Source organism: Coregonus clupeaformis, chromosome 18, assembly GCF_020615455.1.
Source record: "Coregonus clupeaformis isolate EN_2021a chromosome 18, ASM2061545v1, whole genome shotgun sequence".
In the NCBI taxonomy this organism is placed as follows: Eukaryota; Metazoa; Chordata; class Actinopteri; order Salmoniformes; family Salmonidae; genus Coregonus; species Coregonus clupeaformis.
In genome coordinates this window covers 51,223,962-51,243,554 of record NC_059209.1, presented here as the reverse complement: position 1 = coordinate 51,243,554, position 19,593 = coordinate 51,223,962, and the positions used below count along the sequence as shown (strand labels likewise).

The 19,593-nt window shown below is 42.9% G+C and overlaps 1 protein-coding gene across 2 annotated transcripts; it reads left to right on the top strand.

The window, feature by feature from the left end:
* Nucleotides 1-533: 533 nt before the first annotated feature.
* On the top strand, nt 534-18,001 carry atp6v0a2b (ATPase H+ transporting V0 subunit a2b). 2 transcript variants are annotated; one of them, XM_041836392.1, is made up of 20 exons: nt 534-1,246; nt 2,367-2,445; nt 3,665-3,762; nt 5,304-5,441; nt 5,807-5,901; nt 5,998-6,124; nt 6,497-6,579; nt 6,774-6,867; nt 8,027-8,239; nt 8,848-8,998; nt 9,229-9,368; nt 9,489-9,649; nt 10,653-10,743; nt 11,021-11,139; nt 11,424-11,634; nt 11,863-11,985; nt 12,168-12,287; nt 16,986-17,103; nt 17,360-17,531; nt 17,669-18,001. In XM_041836392.1, exons 1-20 carry the CDS (start codon nt 1,130-1,132, stop codon nt 17,769-17,771), a joined length of 2,553 nt encoding a protein of 850 aa, XP_041692326.1. In that variant the 5' UTR covers nt 534-1,129; the 3' UTR covers nt 17,772-18,001. The 2 variants fall into 2 exon arrangements, with proteins under 2 accessions (XP_041692326.1, XP_041692327.1); XM_041836393.1 differs by lacking the exon at nt 2,367-2,445 and having other exon boundaries at nt 1,161-1,246.
* The last annotated feature ends 1,592 nt before the right edge of the window (nt 18,002-19,593 follow it).

Here is a 19,593-nt window from a genome sequence, read left to right as displayed (position 1 = left end):
CTCAGTATGACTCCCTGATAAAATAAAGGTTGAAAAAATTATTAAAGAAAATGTGTCATCTATCTATCTCTATGACAACAGGCACAAATCTGAAAGAAAGTATTTTTTCTTTCAAAGTTGCCGAAATGCCACATAGGTCCACTTATCCATAACTTATATCAGTGCATTCGTAACAACCTAACCATTACGAAACTTATATTCGATCAAATAAGCCTCACGTAGCAAATTAGCAATTACATTTTTCGTTGACCAAATTCGACACCCTCTCATTAACCTCCATACAAAAATGTATAACTTCTATGTCTTATTTTCGTCGACAGATTTTGGGCGGAGTAAAACCTCTCGCTTCAGACGTTCGAGAAGGCAAACCAGGGTTGTAAGCATTAGTCGAAACAGTTGCAAAACGGAACTGAACGTTTTGCAACTAAAACGACAGTTTCTACTGGACAAATTGTGATAGGTCCCGCCCCATTTCGTTCCGTTTAAGAAACGTTTTGCAACAGAATTTGTGTAATGAGAGAGAGAGAGAACAACATCATCACGGATATAACCAGAGCACGCACAAGAGTTGTATGAAATGACGTGGAATGTGTAACTTGTCTACAAGCGCGATATCAAAGTGCGCATGATTTCGAGAGTATTTAATAAAACGAGCTACTGTAGACTTTATTGAAGTTCCAAGTTTAAATGTGCTTATAGTCATAGTTTGCTATCAAACGTTATTGTTTCTAGTGTCAGTTCGCTAACAGTAGCTTCTGCTAACTACCACAACTAAATTGAGAAGCGAGTTCACGGAACCAGAGCTAGCTAGCCCAAGTGACAGAGTTCCTACTAGCTAGGATCTTCTGGTTCTCTAAAATCGATAGCTACGTTATATGGATACAGCAAGATGACTTCAACAGAAACGTCTTGAGACGTGTCACTGATGAGCCAATGATTGATACGGTGTTGAAGCGAATGCTCATCAGTAGTTTGTTAGCCTGCTAGGTAGCTACTTCCTAAGACGCCGGAACCCGCCTTTAAGCTTACCCAGTTAAGTGGTTTGGGCTCGAGACTTACGCTAGTTAGCTGTAGTTGAAGCTAACTAGCCGGTTGTAGTGTAAGGACAGGAGAATAGCAAGCTGTCAAGATGGGTTCGTTGTTCCGAAGTGAAGAGATGTGTTTGGCCCAGCTGTTTCTGCAGTCTGGATCGGCATACGACTGCATTAGCGAACTGGGAGAAATGGGTCTGGTGGAATTCAGAGACGTAAGTAACTTACTGATTGCTCCCCAAATAAACAGTCTCATCTAGCTAGCGCAGGTGTGAAAGTTAATCTCTCATTGATGGTACAGTTGTATTGTGAGCTGTCAGACATGATCAGGTAGGTAGAATGACCTTGCCCTTGATCACGACTCTCAGTTCCAGGCATACATTACACAAGGGTCATTGGATGAAGGGGTCTTCTGTAAGGGGGAGATCCCTGACGCTCAGTCTGAACATTAACATGCACCATTTGCGTTACGGGTTTGGAAGCATAAGGACCTTATCTTAAATGTGTGTATGTGTGTGTGTATATATATATATATATATATATAGTTAAATTGATACACACCTTGATAGGGTTAGTGTTCCCACATGGCCATATCGCCATGTTACAGCGCTTGTTTACCTGTGCTAATTAGCTATCTAGCATTCTCTGAACACCGTCTTTAAGCCGTAACTTGGGGAAGTGTAGTTTCGGTGGATGGAGGCACCCATAGCTTTATGGATCTGTGCAAAACTGCCACAGTAAGTGTATCTTTTTTTATTTGAAGGATTCTTTCTCGCCGATGAAAGATAAGGGCCATATATTTCGAAAGCGGTATCGCAAGCAATGATTATTGACGTTTCTAAATGTTAAAACACAGCGTGGGGATTGTAGTTCACATGAGGCAGTCATGGGCGAAGCTAATGCCTAATAACTGTAGGGCAGAATGCCGCCTAAAGTTTGAGAGCTAGGGAGTTCCTAACACAAGACCTGATAAGTTAGCTTGTTTCCCAACTCTGGTCCTCGAGTACCCCCAACAGCACACATTTTTGTTGTAGCCCCTGACAGAAACACCTGATGCAACTCATTGTTGGGAGTACTTGAGGAGTGGAGTCTTGTCTAACGTAGTCTGATTAATCATTTTTACATTTTAGTCATTTTAGCAGACGCTCTTATCCAGAGCGACTTACAGTTAGTGAGTGCATACATGTAATTTTTTTTTAAAATACTGGCCCCCCGTGGGAATCGAACCCACAACCCTGATGTTGGAGATCATTTGCAAAATCGAGTCAATATCAGCTTAGACAGGTGTGTGTTCATGGTGACAGTAAAAATGTGGCACTGCTCCTACCGTTTCAGCTCAACCCCAGCGTAAACCTATTCCAGCGGAAGTTTGTCACAGAGTTAAAACGATGTGAGGAAATGGAGAGAATTCTAGGTAAGGATAAAACCGTTTGGTTTAATCATAACTTAAAAGCAGGGGTGAAAGTACATTTAATTTCTTACGGTACTGGACTCCCTATGTGTGTGCGTGCACATTATTTTTTATTTATAGCCTAGGTGTAATCATAGAATTGCATATAGAATCCCTATGCATTTCATATGATCTCTGTGGGCTAAGTAAAGAATTGTCATATAACTTTTAACATGTATGACCTTTTAATGTGGCATAAACACAACCACTCAGGATGTGTTCATCTGGTTGTCAATCACTTCAAAAAGGTGCTCTTGTAGGCTACCCGCACAAGTTCTTCCACTCACAAAATAATTCCAGCGTCCAAACAGTGCACTGTGCACCCGCAATTTGATGAATGGAAAGACATCTGTTACAAAACACCTAAATGTGTATTGTAATCACATTCTGCCATTAGGCCTAGACTTGTAGCCCGAAATGATGCGTCCACTGCTGTCCGCGCGTCTCTGTCTTGGCCACTCATCTCCGCCTTGGCAAAATGTAAGTGTTCTCGTCAAACCACAACGCAATTTGGAGCTTATACAACCCGGTTTCAAGTCAATTCGCTAAATGTTCATGCGGCTGACATGCAGTAATGTTAAATAAGGGTGTTATAGCCTATAGTTTTCTTGGCATTTTGTGTTAATTATTGTGGTATGCTCACGTTTTAACGGTATGGTGTACCCCCACTATTTCTTTTGCAGGGCTGCTGTACCGGACCGTATAGGTTTACTTTCACCCCTGTTTTAAAAGTGATGGGCATTGATGCACTCCTGAATAACTCAATAACTTTCCCACAGTTGCTGTGCAAATCCCAGTCTCTATGGCAAGACCACTGTACAGTTCTGAGATACACTGTGCCCTGGCCAATGAGTCTCATTAAAGGAATCTAAACTCAGGCTTAATTGGAGGCAGACGCTTGGAGATTACATTTAGGCCCCCCCCAAAAAGGAAAGTACAAGGAGTGTTGGGGAAGGTTTCTCAGAGGAATGTGAGTTCCTGAGGGAAGAGAGATAATTAGTGTGAGGCAGAGTAGACTCTTAGATGCAATGAAAAACCCTGTATAGTTTTTAAATGACAACAGATTAAGCTTATTGCTATAGATGTATGATTTGAAACAAATAGATTCAGTGACTGTTTGTGTGTTGTGTACTAAGACTTCAAATCAACATTTATTGGTCACATACACGTGCGTCTTTGACAGGGTACCTTCTAAGGGAAATCAAGAGAGCAGACATCCCACTTCCAGAGGGAGAAGTGAACCCGGTTGCACCCCTGCCCAAGCATGTCCTGGTTATAATGGTTAGCTCTCTCTACCTGTCTCTCATTCTCTAAAATGTTATGAATCCTTTATCATAAGAATGAAGTATTTTATTTGTCCCAAATGGCACCATATACACTGAAATATAAACGCAACATGTTAAGTGTTGGTTCAATGTTTACATCCCTGTTAGTGAGCATTTCTCCTTTGCCAAGATAATCCATCCACCTGACAGGTGTGGCATATCAACAAGCACATTGTGCTGGGGACAATAAAAGGCCACTCTAAAATGTGAAGTTTTGTCACACAACACAATGCCACAGATGTCTCAAGGTTTGAAGGAGTGTGCAATTGGAATGTTGACTGCAGGAATGTCCACCAGAGCTATTGCCAGATAATTTAATGTTAATTTCTCTACCATAAGCCGCCTCAATGTCATTTTAGAGAATCTGACAGTACGTCCAACCGGCCTCACAACCGCAGACCACGTGTAACCGCCAGCCCAGGACCTCCACATCTGGCTTCTTCACCTGCGGGAACGTCTGAGACCAGCCACCCGGACAGCTGATGAAACTGTGGGTTTGCACAACCAAAGAATTTCAGCACAAACTGTCAGAAACCGTCTCAGGGAAGCTCATCTGCGTGCACATCGTCCTTACCAGGGTCTTGACCTTACTGCAGTTCGGTGTCGTAACCGACTTCAGTGGGCAAATGCTCACCTTCAATGGCCAATGGCACGCTGGAGAAGTGTGCTCTTCACGGATGAATCCCGGTTTGAACTGCACCAGGCAGATGGCAGACCGCGTGTGCATGGCATCGTGTGGGCGAGTGGTTTGCTGATGTCAACGTTGTCAACAGTGTGCCCCGTGGTGGTGGGGTTATGGTATGAGCAGGAATAAGCTACGGACAATGAACACAATTTAATTTTATCGATGGCAATTTGAATGAACAGAGATGATCCTGAGGCCCATTGTCGTGCCATTCATCCGCCGCCATCACCTCATGTTTCAGCATGGTAATGCACGGCCCCATGTCGCAAGGATCTATACACAATTCCTGGAAGCTGAAAATGTCCCAGTTCTTCCATGGCCTGCATACTCACCAGACATGTCACCCATTGAGCATGTTTGGAATGCAATGGATCGACGTGTACGACCGCTTGTTCCCGCCAATATCCAGCAACTTCGCACAGCCATTGAAGAGGAGTGGGACAACATTCCACAGGCCACAATCAACAGCCTGATCAACTCTATGTGACGGAGATATGTCTTGCTGCATGAGGCAAATGGGGGTCACTCCAGATACTGACTGGTTTTCTGATCCACACCCCTACCTTTTTTTTAAGGTATATGTGACCAACAGGATGCATATCTGTGAAATCCATAGATTAGGGCCTAATGAATTTATTATAATTGACTGATTTCCTTAAATGAACTGTAACTCAGTAAAATCTTTGAAACTGTTGCATGTTGTGTTTATATATTTTTGTTCAGTGTATTTACTAAATGGAGAATAGGGTGCCATTTGGGACACATCCCGTATTGTCATTGCTAATTGACTCTGTATGTATGGCTGTCTCCAGGAGCAGTTGCAGAGGCTGGAGGTGGAGCTGAGTGAGGTGACCAGGAATAAGGAGAAGCTACAGAAGAACCTTCTGGAGCTGACCGAGTACACACACATGCTGCGTATCACACGCAACTTTGTGCACCGCGGCACAGAAGTAAGTCCTGCAGCTGCTCCACAAAGCAGGATCCCACTACTGTACAACACTCTGCCCTACTGTTTGACTTCAGAGCACTTGCTTTGGTATGCTTGAGGAGACTGAAACTATTTAGTATCGCATGATTTGGCTTGGCTGCTTCCATTGTGAGACTTTCTTTGCTCTTTCCTCCCCTCTATATAGGAGGTTTTGGGGGATAAATCTTGGATTAGCCAAAACCATGCTGCTTGTCTTTTACTCATTCATGCATGGCCAAAATGTTGCCCTTTTTCGAACAATGTGTTATGGGGGTGTATGTGTTTTCTTTCATGGTATGTATTTTGGTATGCGTGTCCTTACACTGGGGAAAATGTTATTTTTCCCAGTGTGAGCCCCTGCACGCCCAGTATGAGGACTTCTCCTTCCTAGAGGACTCCATGATGGAGTTCACAAGCATGCAGCGGCTAGGAGCCAAACTAGGGTAAGGGGCTATCAGCAGACATAAAGAGTTATACACACTTGTGTGTATGTGTGATTGTTTACAGTAACACCCTGTTTCTCTCCCCTCCCCCTGCAGGTTTATATCAGGGCTGATTCAGAGGGTGAAGATAGAGGCCTTTGAGCGCATGCTGTGGAGAGTGTGTAAGGGCTACACCATTCTCAGCTACTCTGAAATTGACGAGTATTTGGAGGACCCTGACACGGTAGGTCAATCTTGTTCTGTGTGAGAGATATTGTTAACCCTTTTCTACAGTAAGTGCTTGAGTGTGAATGTAAAATCTAAGATAAAAGAATAAGATACTGTTTACCACATAGCTAAATATAACAGCATCTGTGTTGGGCCTGTGAGAAGTAATAATAATAATATGCCATTTAGCAGACGCTTTTATCCAAAGCGACTTACAGTCATGCGTGCATACGTTTTTGTGTATGGGTGGTCCCGGGGATTGAACCCACTACCTTGGCGTTACAAGCGCTGTGCTCTACCAGCTGAGCTACAGAGGACCACAGAGCCTCTCACCTCTACCTTACTGTGTGTCTATTCTAAACCACTTCCTGTTCTATGGTTATTGCAGGGTGAGCCAACTAAGAGTGTGGTGTTCCTCATCTCCTATTGGGGTGAGCAGATCGGACAGAAAGTCAAGAAGATCTGTGACTGGTAATTAAAATGCATCTCCAAATGACCTCCTGTTACACTTTCAGACTGAGGTCATTCCCCATCAAACCATTAGGCCTAATATGTTGCCCCCAACAAGCTCTGAAGACGGTGGCTTTAACCTGTGTGATAATAACATCATAGATCTCTAAAGATAGATTCCTAAATGTAGTAATCAGTGGTGATTTGCCCCTCAGCTACCACTGTCACGTGTATCCATACCCTAACAGCAATGAGGAGAGGAATGACGTTGTGGAGGGACTCAGGACTCGCATCCAGGACCTGCACACTGTAAGCTCTCTAAAACTCTTGTCAGCAACAAGATAGTGGGTGATGCTTTATTTATTTATTGTTTTTAAAGGGCCAATCCGGAGTTGAAACGATAACGAAGTTGACTCCCCGTCTCTGTTTTGGTAAAAAGCTGAGGGATGAGCCTGGAGAAATGTAACCACTCTAAAATGTATAGATGGAGCTATGGATGCAAGGACTGACCATCCAAGATATACAAACTATAGTTTTAAGCATGTTTTGAGGCTTTACTGTGTTTGTTTACATTTACAATGTTTAAAACTGATGGGGTATGAGAGTTGAACTAAGCTCACAAGGCATTTATAAGTTAGTGTTTCCCCTATATCTATTTAACAGCGGCAATTAGAATTGGAGGAAATTCACTTTAAAACAGCAACATTTTGCCAGTTAAAATGTAAGCTATCAACGGCTTACTGCTTAAGGTGTTCCTGCTGCTGGATATAGCTGTTGAAATATATTGTGCTTGATGAGGCATTTTAACAAAGGAGGATGTTGCAAGTCTTGTGACTTGAGCTGTTAAAGATAAAATACAAAATGAAGCTTGGCTGTTAGTAAAGAAGTGCTGGAGGTATCCCTCACAGAATGGGCCTTGTGCTTCTGGCTAGAGCGAGGCATGGACAGCGGGTGTTTAGAGTGATTCAGAACAAGAATTGGAATGGAGTGTGAGGGGTAGATTTCTCAGGAGCGAGAGAGGGCGAGCTCTCTCAGGCGCTAGAGCACATGTCTGTCGTGATCACTGTGGGGTCACATGACTTAGCTTGTGCCTTGCTGTCTGGGAGACTGTTAAGATCAATCCTTTTGGATGTTCTACCCCTGGAGGAAAAAAATAATTGCATTAACCTCTGGTCCCAGCACATGATCTCCATAAGGTCTTAGCTGAAGGCTCCCTCTTCTTTTTGTTTCTCGTAACACACACACACACACACACACACACACACACACACACACACTAAAACTACCAGCATGCACACTCACATTCCCTCCCTAGCATGTGCATTGGAAGATTCTCTATCCTGCACAGAACATTCTTAGACAGTCATTCATCATTTGCCCACACCCTCTTGATATTCTGAATGGATGGGAAACCCTCCCATTAGTTAAAATGTAATACTAACCCTCTCCACACGCTGGCTGTCCCCAGGTTCTGCACAGGACCGAGGACTACCTGAGACAGGTGTTGAACAAGGCCTCTGAGTCTGTCTACACCTGGGTCATCCAGGTCAAGAAGATGAAGGCCATCTACCACATCCTCAACCTGTGCAGCTTTGATGTCACTAACAAGTGTCTGATAGCCGAGGTGTGGTGCCCTGTCAACGACCTGCCGACCCTGCGGAGGGCGCTTGAGGAAGGCTCTGTGAGTCAGCTCTTTGTTACCATGGCTCCCTATGTAAAGTCATTGTTGGGCTTAACTCTTTAACCCCCCTCCCTCCCCCTCTAAGTTCAGTATTTGGCTAAACCAACACAGTCACACACCCAGTCAGCATGACCTGCTTTTGTAATGGGGTCATGGTTTTTGTAGAAAGAGGGAAGTGGCATTGATCTTATCTTGACCACCTCTGATAAGATCAGTATGGTTTAAGTCATATTGAATAAACTAGTCAAGGTCCAGTTGGGCTACCAGAGTTTCTGTCCATTTAATTAATTGCACTGGCTAATGTGCATAATTAAGGTCACAGTCAGTTCAATGACAGCAGCCCATGTCAGGGTTCTGCCAGGGGTTTTAGTCCGTTAAACATGGCTTAAATTAGGCTTCAAAAAACGAGGCTTAAATGGTGAAAATGTATTTGAATGGTCTAAAAGTATTTGAACTTACTAGCTATTTGATAAGATGTAAATTTTCTGTCTTATCCTCTGGAAAATATAAATGTTATTGGCTTGCCCTCAAAAAACCTCTATGTAACCTTAATAGACTAACATTGCAATAATCCCGGTCTGTCTGACATTATTGGCTTGCCTTCACAGAGGAAAAGTGGAGCCACAGTGCCTTCTTTTGTCAACCGTATCCCCAGCAACGACACTCCGCCCACCCTGATAAGGACCAACAAGTTCACCTCAGGCTTCCAGAACATAGTGGAGGCCTATGGAGTGGGCAACTATAGAGAGGTTAACCCAGGTACTGTAAGACCTCGTCAGTCAATGACCACTGATTACTACATTTAGGAATCTATCATTAGGCTTACGGTTTTTCTGTTTTCTGTTTGTTTGCTATGTGTATGAGCCACATGCCCATAGCCAAAGACACACTTCCACCCCAAACATGAATGGACAATAACGTTTTGAACTTGAGGGATAGTTGAATGTGTATATGGAATATGATGTCCTGCTTTGTCTATTGTCTAACAGCTCCTTACACAGTCATCACCTTCCCCTTCCTGTTTGCTGTGATGTTTGGAGACCTGGGCCATGGTGTGATCATGGCTCTGTTTGCTCTCTGGATGGTGCTGTATGAGGACAACCGCAAACTGAAGCGCACAAGAAACGAGGTGAGCGGGTCAGGGTGTGTGTCTCAAATGGCTCCCTATGTAGTGCACTAGGTTTGACCAGGAAATGTGGTTAGCTAGATTCTTTCTCCTACATTGACATTGGTGTGTTTGTATGCTCAGATCTGGAACACGTTCTTCGAGGGCCGTTACATAATCCTGATGATGGGCTTGTTCTCGGTCTATACCGGCCTCATCTACAACGACTGCTTCTCCAAGTCTCTCAACATATTTGGCTCGGGCTGGAGCGTCAACGCCATGTTTAAATCTGGAAAGTGGGCTTGGTTAGTACTGTGCTATAATCTGTTCTGTACTGTACCCAGGGCTCTAAATTAACATTTTTAATTGGTAGAACTGGTGCTCCCAATTTAAAAAAAAGTTAGGAGCACCACATTAATTTAGGAGCACCAGAAAATAAAATTCTTTAAATTGATTGAGATACAGTCTATATGAATTCTAGCTACTTTTGAAGCATGTTATGCCCTATAGACTAATATGTAACACTGTAAATACAGTTGTTTATTATAAAAGCGATACAAATACCTCTCATTGAAATTACAAAGTCATTTGTGGAATATTAGTTTTCTACATTGTGTAAAAGCACTGTTTTCCTATTGACATTGAAAATTGTACACGGTCTCTTTAAAAATGTCAGGTTTGTGATGATGACATGCAAGAGATCTGTCATTCATTCATTGCTATGGTCATTGATCTCCTGAAGAAGCTATCCCTTTCCCTTTCTTTCTGTGCCCCAGAATGTTTGGATATACTGGTAAAGTTACCAGGTTGTTAGCTAGCTAGCCAATGAGGTAACATGACTCAACAAAGTGTAAACAAATGGTTAACCACACGAGAGTAGTTTTAGAACGACCCACTACATGGTTTATGAATGTAAAATTAGGTCCCAGCGACACGCAATAGGAAGATGTTGCGCCGGTAATATGGGTCAGATCTTTTGACCTGGTTGAGCTAGAAGCAATCTGTTTTCACTGTACTAATAATGGTGCAACCATGACACTAATGAATCTGCAATGGTACAGCGACGCCTTATCATTACAACAATTAGTATCTGGGAGATTTTATTTCATTGTCGCACGGCGCTCCCAAAATAAAACTCCTGGTCGCATAGCAAAATATTGTGACGCATATGCGACCAAATTGATGGTACTTTAGAGCCCTGACTGTACCTGTACAGTAATATCTGTTCTTGAGATTACAGAATAACATTACATCACCTGATAGCTTGCTCTTTGTTATAATTGTGTACTTTGGTATTTTCTGTAAAAGGGATTCCACGCTCCGCACCAATGCCGTTCTGACCCTTGATCCCAACGTCCCTGGGGTTTTCAATGGACCCTACCCTTTGGGCATTGACCCGGTAAGTACATGGTTTTATGATCCATGGTCATAAACTGCATTGTCTCTATGTTCACTACACACACAAGTACACACAAGTTATTCCCTGTCCCTTCATAACCATACACACTTGCCTCTCACCAACCATAGCCAATAAAGTAAATCATGGGTCATTACTCATTTTCATAAAACATTTCTTATAACAATATTTGTTAACAAAACCATCAATCTGGCTTGGATGTAGTCTGTCCATACCTCAACCTGACGGGGTTATTTTCCTTGTTTCTGCCACTGTGTAGATTTGGAACTTGGCGACAAATCGTCTGACCTTTCTGAACTCCTACAAGATGAAGATGTCTGTGATCGTGGGTATCATTCACATGAGCTTCGGGGTCATCCTAGGTGTCTTCAACCACCTGTGAGTTACAGCACACACACTCCCAACAATATCAGCACTGGAATGATAAGAACTCTATAAGATTATGGCCAATTTAAAGATACAGAATGTAGTCCTCTGAATCCTGAAAGCTCGGTTTGTCTGTTCAGGCACTTTAAAGCCCTGTTTGTGTTTGTGTGTCTATGCAGGCACTTTAAAGCCCTGTTTGTGTTTGTGTGTCTATGCAGGCACTTTAAAGCCCTGTTTGTGTTTGTGTGTCTATGCAGGCACTTTAAAGCCCTGTTTGTGTTTGTGTGTCTATGCAGACACTTCAGAAAGAAGTTCAACCTGTACTTAGTATTCCTCCCGGAGCTGCTGTTCCTGCTGTGTTTGTTTGGCTACCTGGTCTTCATGATCATCTACAAGTGGCTGGCCTTCTCTGCCCGCGACTCCCAGATGGCCCCCAGCATCCTCATCCACTTCATCAACATGTTCCTCATGCAAGGGGACGGGGTGCCGCCCCTCTTCCCAGGACAGGTACAAAGATGGGGATCACACACTGGCTGCACACTATTCCCTATATAGTGCACTACTATAGGGCCCTGGTCAAAAGTAGTGCACTGTATAGGGAATAGTGTGCCATTTTGGGACACACCCACTGGGAAAAGGGAGTGGTTTTCCCAGTGGGTGTGAAGACAACCTGCTCCAAAGATACTTCAGTGAGACTGTAACAGACCTGTATGTTGTTTCCCTCTGATACTGTAGGTTGGGCTGCAGGTGTTCCTGGTGGTCATTGCTCTACTATCAGTGCCTGTCTTACTGCTGGGGAAACCAGTTTACCTCTACTGGCTGCACAACGGAGGAGCCAACCTCATGGGAATGTACAGGGTGAGGCTTTGTGTGTGTCTGTTTCTGACCTCAGAGTCATGTGCATGTATGTGTAGTGTGTCCATATATGAGTCTGTTATGGTTGTAACAGTCTATGGTGGTGTGTAGTCTGTTTATAGGAGTGTGCTCTGGTTGTAACATGCAGAGAGTGTGTGTGTGTGTGTGTGTGTCTCCCTCCCCAGGGTTATGAGCGTGTGCGGCGGCACAGCGAGGAAGAGCTTTCCCTGATGAGGGCTCATGACATGGAGGAAGGCAGTGTCCACAGTGACCTCTCCACCAGCAGAGAGCACCAGAAAGAGGAGGTTAGCTGATTCAGTCATCAGTACACTATGGGTACTAGGGTTGAATGGCGGGAACCCAGTTACCGAGATGTACCGGGATTTACCGCCCAAAGCCACTCCCATTTCCCAGGATAAATAACTGTGAGAAACCGGTAAATTATAATAAATGATTAATATGAACAGCATGGCGTTAAATTATATGCGATGTCTAAATCTGGCTTCTCTATGGCCTCATGATGAATCAATGCTCATGGTGGGGACAGACAGCCCATCTCAGTATGGAGCGCAGTTCACAATGCATGTAGACCTACGTATCATCTCATCATGGTAACTGTTTTTCTTGTGACAGGTAGGTCTACATTTGATACAGCATAACCTATGCTACAGTAATATAAAGACCGAATGCGCGTTTAATTTACCCATCTCCATCTGGCATTCATGGGTCACCTTTTTAAAATTGTAAATATATATATATTTTTTGCAGCTGCAGAGTTTTAAAACAGCCTATCACTTGAGTATCGTTGCTTTATATCCGTGTACACGAAAGCACTCTCTTCCAGTCTTTCTCTCTCCATCAACTCCATTCAAATTGCATTCCAAAATACATAATCCTGTTCAAGATTGATATATATATATATAGCCCTATATATATGTCCTAGCCTACCTCTTTCAGGTAATAAATTCAATGCAGTATTAGCCTTATATTTAGCTAATTAATGATGGGTTATGCATAATAAGCTTCTAACTTATAGCCTCTGTCTCTTGCGCAATACGTAAGCACCTGTGCTCCGGTGGGCTTTCTCCTTAAAAAACGCTCCGTAGCTCTTGGAGTCCCATGCAGGAAAAGCTAGACTAGAATAGCTTGCTGGACATTATTTTTGTAGCATTTCTTATACCCAATAGACTATTCGAAGAGGGACGCAAGCTCTTTTTTTGCTGAATGTTAAATACAGCAGCCAATAGAACTCACAGGTAGTTTGAAAGAAGAGTGAACGCGGGATGGCGGTAGGCTATAGCAGTTATTTATTCAGACCCATAACCATTAAATCTTTGTCATCTAATTCTAGTCCTATATTATTCAAGGATGTCATTAGAATGATGAAGATAAGGAAAACGAAACTTATGTCATGACGTGCCTTTCATTATTGTGATGACTATTATTTATTGAATGATTACCTACTATGTTTAATTGTTACTAGATTAAATTAATCATGTAACAATTAACTCATTAGGAATTTGGGGCACCACGGGAAAAGTTGTTTAACAAGTTACCGTTTCCCGAATTAACTATAAAGATATTGTGACGTCACGAGAGGCTACACAGCTTTCAGCGGGATTGCTCAAGTAGTGCAAGGAGACAAGGTTCAAACAAAACAAGGATTTTATTATAGGTCTTGGGAAATTAACGAAAATATAACAAAATTCTGTTCTCTTGTGGCTCTTTAAGGGTTAACAGTTCAGGGATGTCTCTTCCACATCCAAAATCATAATTCTCACTCGCTCAGATAACTTTTCCCCAGCCTTACTGTAGTCCACGTTGCAGCTAGTGGCCAACCCAGCAAAAAGTCCTTCCAAATGTCTCTCACGTATTTCCACAGGTGCATATATCCAAAGGTGAGTATTTCCCAAAGGTAAGTATCTCCAAATCCTTATATTCCTCATGGAAGTGGACGTGCAGCACTCTTGTCCTCCAGAGAGCCCAGGTTGGAGACTGTGTCTCTTCCCTTCCCAAACCTTCAGCTCCTCATTTGTTTCAGCTGCGTGGGAAGATTGGCCATAGAGGGGTGGAGTTCCCGACCATACCAGCAGATGGAGCCATAGCTGTCTGGGTTTGCAGCCACCTCAGGGGGATGTAACGTCCCTCCAGGACACAGCCTCTCGTGACATCACAATATCTATATATCTCTTTATCATTTAACAGTCATTTATTAATCATTTACCTCATATCAGTCTCATTCTGAAAGTTGTAGGCTCCTTAAGTCTGCACGAACCCGGGTCTTACTGATAATTTCATACCACACAAATTTATTTAATTATTTATTTACTAACTAATAAAAAATTATAACACAAGATACATACACGGTATAGGTAGGGATTAGAAACTTAATACAATGAAAACGGGTCCCTAGCGGACTAACACAATATGACACTTGTTAGAAAAGATGGCGAGTTAAAGAGAGCGAGAGAGAAAAACACTTGGATACACATGGATCTACGCTCATAGTAATCCTAATATTTTGCCAAGAACTGCCGCCCGTTTGGTAAGAAGTAATGCATGTATTTACGTGTTTGTCTTCGTCGTCTCAGTTGGACCCAGGCCATCGTGGGAAGGGTCGATTGGGCCTTCTCTTTTCGGATGGCCTTTTAGTTGTAAGGCTCAGATTGTCCACAAGAGATCACAATGTCCTTCTTCTTAGTCGTCTATTTACTTTCACTCATTCTGGAAGTGGTCTTCTGAGGATGGCTAATCAACCGTGTCGATGATCCCCTGTGGGGTGATGAGAACAGTGTAGTCAACGATGGTTTGAAGAGAGTAACAGGATAGTCCCACTTAAATTCACCTTCTTAGATACAGTACTTAGAACAGCTACTCAGCCGTAACATTGATTGTTAGTTGAGGCAACTTTGTCGTCTTCACCTCGTTGATTTTCAGGGTCAGGACCAATATGGACAAAAGCTACAGCTTGAGGTCCGTCTAGTCTGATCTGATAATTCTTATCTCAGTCTTTTATGCACTCTGGTAAAGACGGGCATTTCCGTCATACTGACACGCTCTCTGAGCTCCCTCGGGCGTGGCTAGTTACGAGGCAAAAGTATTATCATCACTATGATTTTGTTAGAAAGCTCAAATCACATTCCTATCTTCACGAAAACATTGTCTTCCTCCTTGATATTTTCTACCCAAGTTAAAGGATGTAAGCCTGATATCCACAGTGTAAAAGCTCTTCAAGTCACAATGTTTTCCTTATAACGCCTTTATACAATTTTTTATGACATCACAAAATAGACGTTAATTTTCCATATTCCATTTCTCATCATTCCCAACGTTTGGATGTTGAAATATATTGCCCCAATGTTCATTGTTGGATGTTGGAGTTTTTGGGCGGCAAAAGTCTCTGAAACAAAGGACATTCCTTTCACCATACTAAAGGGCCAGAGATAGATTCTCCTATCTCAAATGTATGGCAGTATTAAGATGTCAAGACCGGTACAGCCACTCCAGGACCTTAATGTGCTTCTTCTTGAGCCACTCCTTTGTTGAATACCCATCCACGACCCATTTTCAATGCCCTGGCTGAGGGACGGAGGTTCTCACCCAAGATTTGACGGTACATGGCCCCGTCCATCGTCCCTTTGATGCAGTGAAGTTGTCCTGTCCCCTTAGCAGAAAAACACCCCCAAAGCATAATGTTTCCACCTCCATGTTTGACAGTGGGGATGGTGTTGGGGTCATAGGCAGTATTCCTCCTCCTCCAAACACGGTGAGTTGAGTTGATGCCAAAGAGCTCGATTTTGGTCTCATCTGACCACAACACTTTCACCCAGTTCTCCTCTGAATCATTCAGATGTTCATTGGCAAACTTCAGACGGCCCTGTATATGTGCTTTCTTGAGCAGGGGGACCTTGCGGGCGCTGCAGGATTTCAGTCCTTCACAGTGTTACCAATTGTTTTCTTGGTGACTATGGTCCCAGCTGCCTTGAGATCATTGACAAGATCCTCCCGTGTAGTTCTGGGCTGATTCCTCACTGTTCTCATGATCATTGCAACTCCACGAGGTGAGATCCTGCATGGAGCCCCAGGCCGAGGGAGATTGACAGTTATTTTGTGTTTCTTCCATTTGCGAATAATCGCACCAACTGTTGTCACCTTCTCACCAAGCTGCTTGGTGATGGTATTGTAGCCCATTCCAGCCTTGTGTAGGTCTACAATCTTGTCCCTGACATCCTTGGAGAGCTCTTTGGTCTTGGCCATGGTGGAGAGTTTGGAATCTGATTGATTGATTGCTTCTGTGGACAGGTGTCTTTTATACAGGTAACAAGCTGAGATTAGGAGCACTCCCTTTAAGAGTGTGCTCCTAATCTCAGCTCGTTACCTGTATAAAAGACACCTGGGAGCCAGAAATCTTTCTGATTGAGATGGGGTCAAATACTTATTTCCCTCATTAAAATGCAAATCAATTTATAACATTTTTGACATGCGTTTTTCTGGATTTTGTTGTTGTTATTCTGTCTCTCACTGTTCAAATAAACCTACCATTAAAATTATAGACTGATAATTTCTTTGTCAGTGGGCAAATGTACAAAATCAGCAGGGGATCAAAAACATTTTTCCCTCACTGTAGCTACATCTATGGGCTTTTATGTTTTTCTGTTGTGCATAATGTGCAGTAGCCCATATATGTATCGGATAACGGCACAGTAATTTTTTTTTGGGGGGGGGGATTGGGCTCATTTAAATGTCGTTAATGTAGGGCTCATAAAATATATCTAATATATGTCTCATCAGGCTCAGGTAGCATCAGGTTTGTATTTTCATGCTGATCAAAGCGCTAATCAAATCCAGACAAATTGAAATGCTTTATAATGCTTTTGAATGACACTTCCGGATTTGGCGGGAAATACCGGGTTACCCGGAAGAAAATTTGTAAAATACCGGGAAAATATTCAACCCCAATGGGTACTGAAAGTAATTGGTCCTTCTGTCTGTGTTTTTTCCAGTTTGACTTTGGGGATGTTTTCCTGCACCAGTCTATTCACACCATAGAGTACTGCCTGGGCTGCATCTCCAACACAGCCTCCTACCTGCGCCTCTGGGCTCTGAGTCTGGCACATGCCCGTGAGTATCACCACACCACACCTAAACAGTTTGGTAAATTCATCTTTCTGATGGATGAGCGTTTAAAGTTTATTTTATTGTGAGAGAGGACCACATTGGAAATAAGCCTTTAGGTTTAATTGTGTTTTAACTTCTGTTTTTTAAAATAAATATTTGTAATGTTGTCTCTGACTGGAGAAGCCTTCTTTTTAATTATGAATTAAATGAATCAGAGACTGTGAGATGTGACTGTGTTTGTTTGTCCTTGCTCCCCCAGAGCTGTCGGAGGTGCTGTGGTCCATGGTGATGCGGGTGGGCCTGCGGATGGACACCAGTCTGGGCATCATGTTTCTGGTGCCAGTGTTTGGGATATTCGCCGTGCTCACTGTGTCTATCCTCCTGGTTATGGAGGGACTGTCTGCCTTCCTTCATGCTCTCAGGCTGCACTGGTTGGTTACTTACTAAACTTGCAGAATTGACAGAGTGAAGGACAGGAAATCTGTGTAAAAATGCAACACATCACGCCTTTATAATGCTTTGGTTAATGCTTACTCTATATTCCGTGATCTCTGTTCTGTCTCCACAGGGTGGAGTTCCAAAATAAGTTCTACAGTGGGACTGGAATCAAGTTTGTTCCCTTTGCCTTCTCCCTCCTGCCCTCCAGCTTTGAGCATGATGGCTTGCTGTGAATGGGACACAATGCTCCCGCACTCCCAGAGGCAAACTGCCACAATGTACCAGCAGGATCCTGTGCTATTGAGCTAGCCTGCGTACCAGTCTCTTTGTGCCATCATGCCACTCCTTTTCATGCCAAACAGGATCATCTACAAGTAGCTGGCCTTCTCTGCCCGCCACATACACTACCGGTCAAAAGTTTTAGAACACCTACTCATTCAAGGGTTTTTCTTTATTTGTACTATTTTCTACATTGTAGAATAATAGTGAAGACATTAAATCTATGAAATAACACATGGAATCATGTAGTAACCAAGAAAGTGTTAAACAAATCAAAAAATATTTTATATTTGAGATTCTTCATATAGCCACCCTTTGCCTTTATGACAGCTTTGCACACTCTTGGCATTCTCTCAACCAGCTTCACCTGGAATGCTTTTCCAACAGTCTTGAAGGAGTTCCCACATATGCTGAGCACTTGTTGGCTGCTTTTCCTTCACTCTGCGGTCAAACTCATCCCAAACCATCTCAGTTGGGTTGAGGTCGGGGGATTGTGGAGGCCAGGTCATCTGATGCAGCACTCCATCACTCTCCTTCTTGGTCAAATAGCCGTTACACAGCCTGGAGGTGTGTTGGGTCATTACCCTGTTGAAAAACAAATGATAGTCCCGCTAAGCCCAAACCAGATGGGATGGCGTATCGCTGCAGAATGCTGTGGTAGCCATGCTGGTAAAGTGTGCCTTGAATTCTAAATAAATCACAGACAGTGTCACCAGCAAAGCACCCCCACACCATAACACCACCTCCTCCATGCTTTACCGTGAGAAATACACATGCAGAGATCATCCGTTCACCCACACCGCGTCTCACAAAGACACGGCGGTTGGAAACAAAAATCAAATTTGGACTCTAGACCAAAGGACAAATTTCCACCAGTCTAATGTCCATTGCTTGTGTTTCTTGGCCCAAGCAAGTCTCTTCTTCTTATTGGTGTCCTTTAGTAGTGGTTTCTTTGCAGCAATTCAACCATGAAGGCCTGATTCACACAGTCTCCTCTGAACAGTTTATGTTGAGATGTGTCTGTGACTTGAACTCTGTGAAGCATTTATTTGGGCTGCCATTTCTGAGGCTGGTAACTCTAATGAACTTGGGTCTTCCATTCATGTGGCGGTCCTCATGAGAGCCAGTTTCATCATAGCGCTTGGTTTTTGCCACTGCGCTTGAAGAAACGTCAAAAAGTTATTGAAATGTTCCGTATTGACTGACCTTCATGTCTTAAAGTAATGATGGACTGTCGTTTCTCTTTGCTTATTTGAGCTGTTCTTGCCATAATATGGACTCAGTCTTTTACCAAATAGGGCTATATTCAGTATATACCTCCTACCTTGTCACAACACAACTGATTGGTTCAAACGCATTAAGAAGGAAAGAAATTCCACAAATTAACTTTTAAGAAGGCATACCTGTTAATCGAAATGCATTCCAAGTGACTACCTCATGAAGCTGGTTGAGGAATGCCAAGAGTGTGCAAAGCTGTCATCAAGGTAAAGGGTGGCTATTTGAAGAATCTCAAATATAAAATATTTTTTGATTTGTTTAACACTTTCTTGGTTACTACATGATTCCATATATGTTATTTCATAGTTTTGATGTCTTCACTAGTATTCTACAATGTAGAAAATTGTAAAAATAAAGAAAAACCATTGAATGAGTAGGTGTTCTAGAACTTTTGACCGGTAGTGTATGATGGCACAAAATAATTGGTACCCTGACTGCTATTGAGCCTCATCGATGTACAGTTCAATTTCATAGTGGAGGTTTTTCTACTATTTGTTG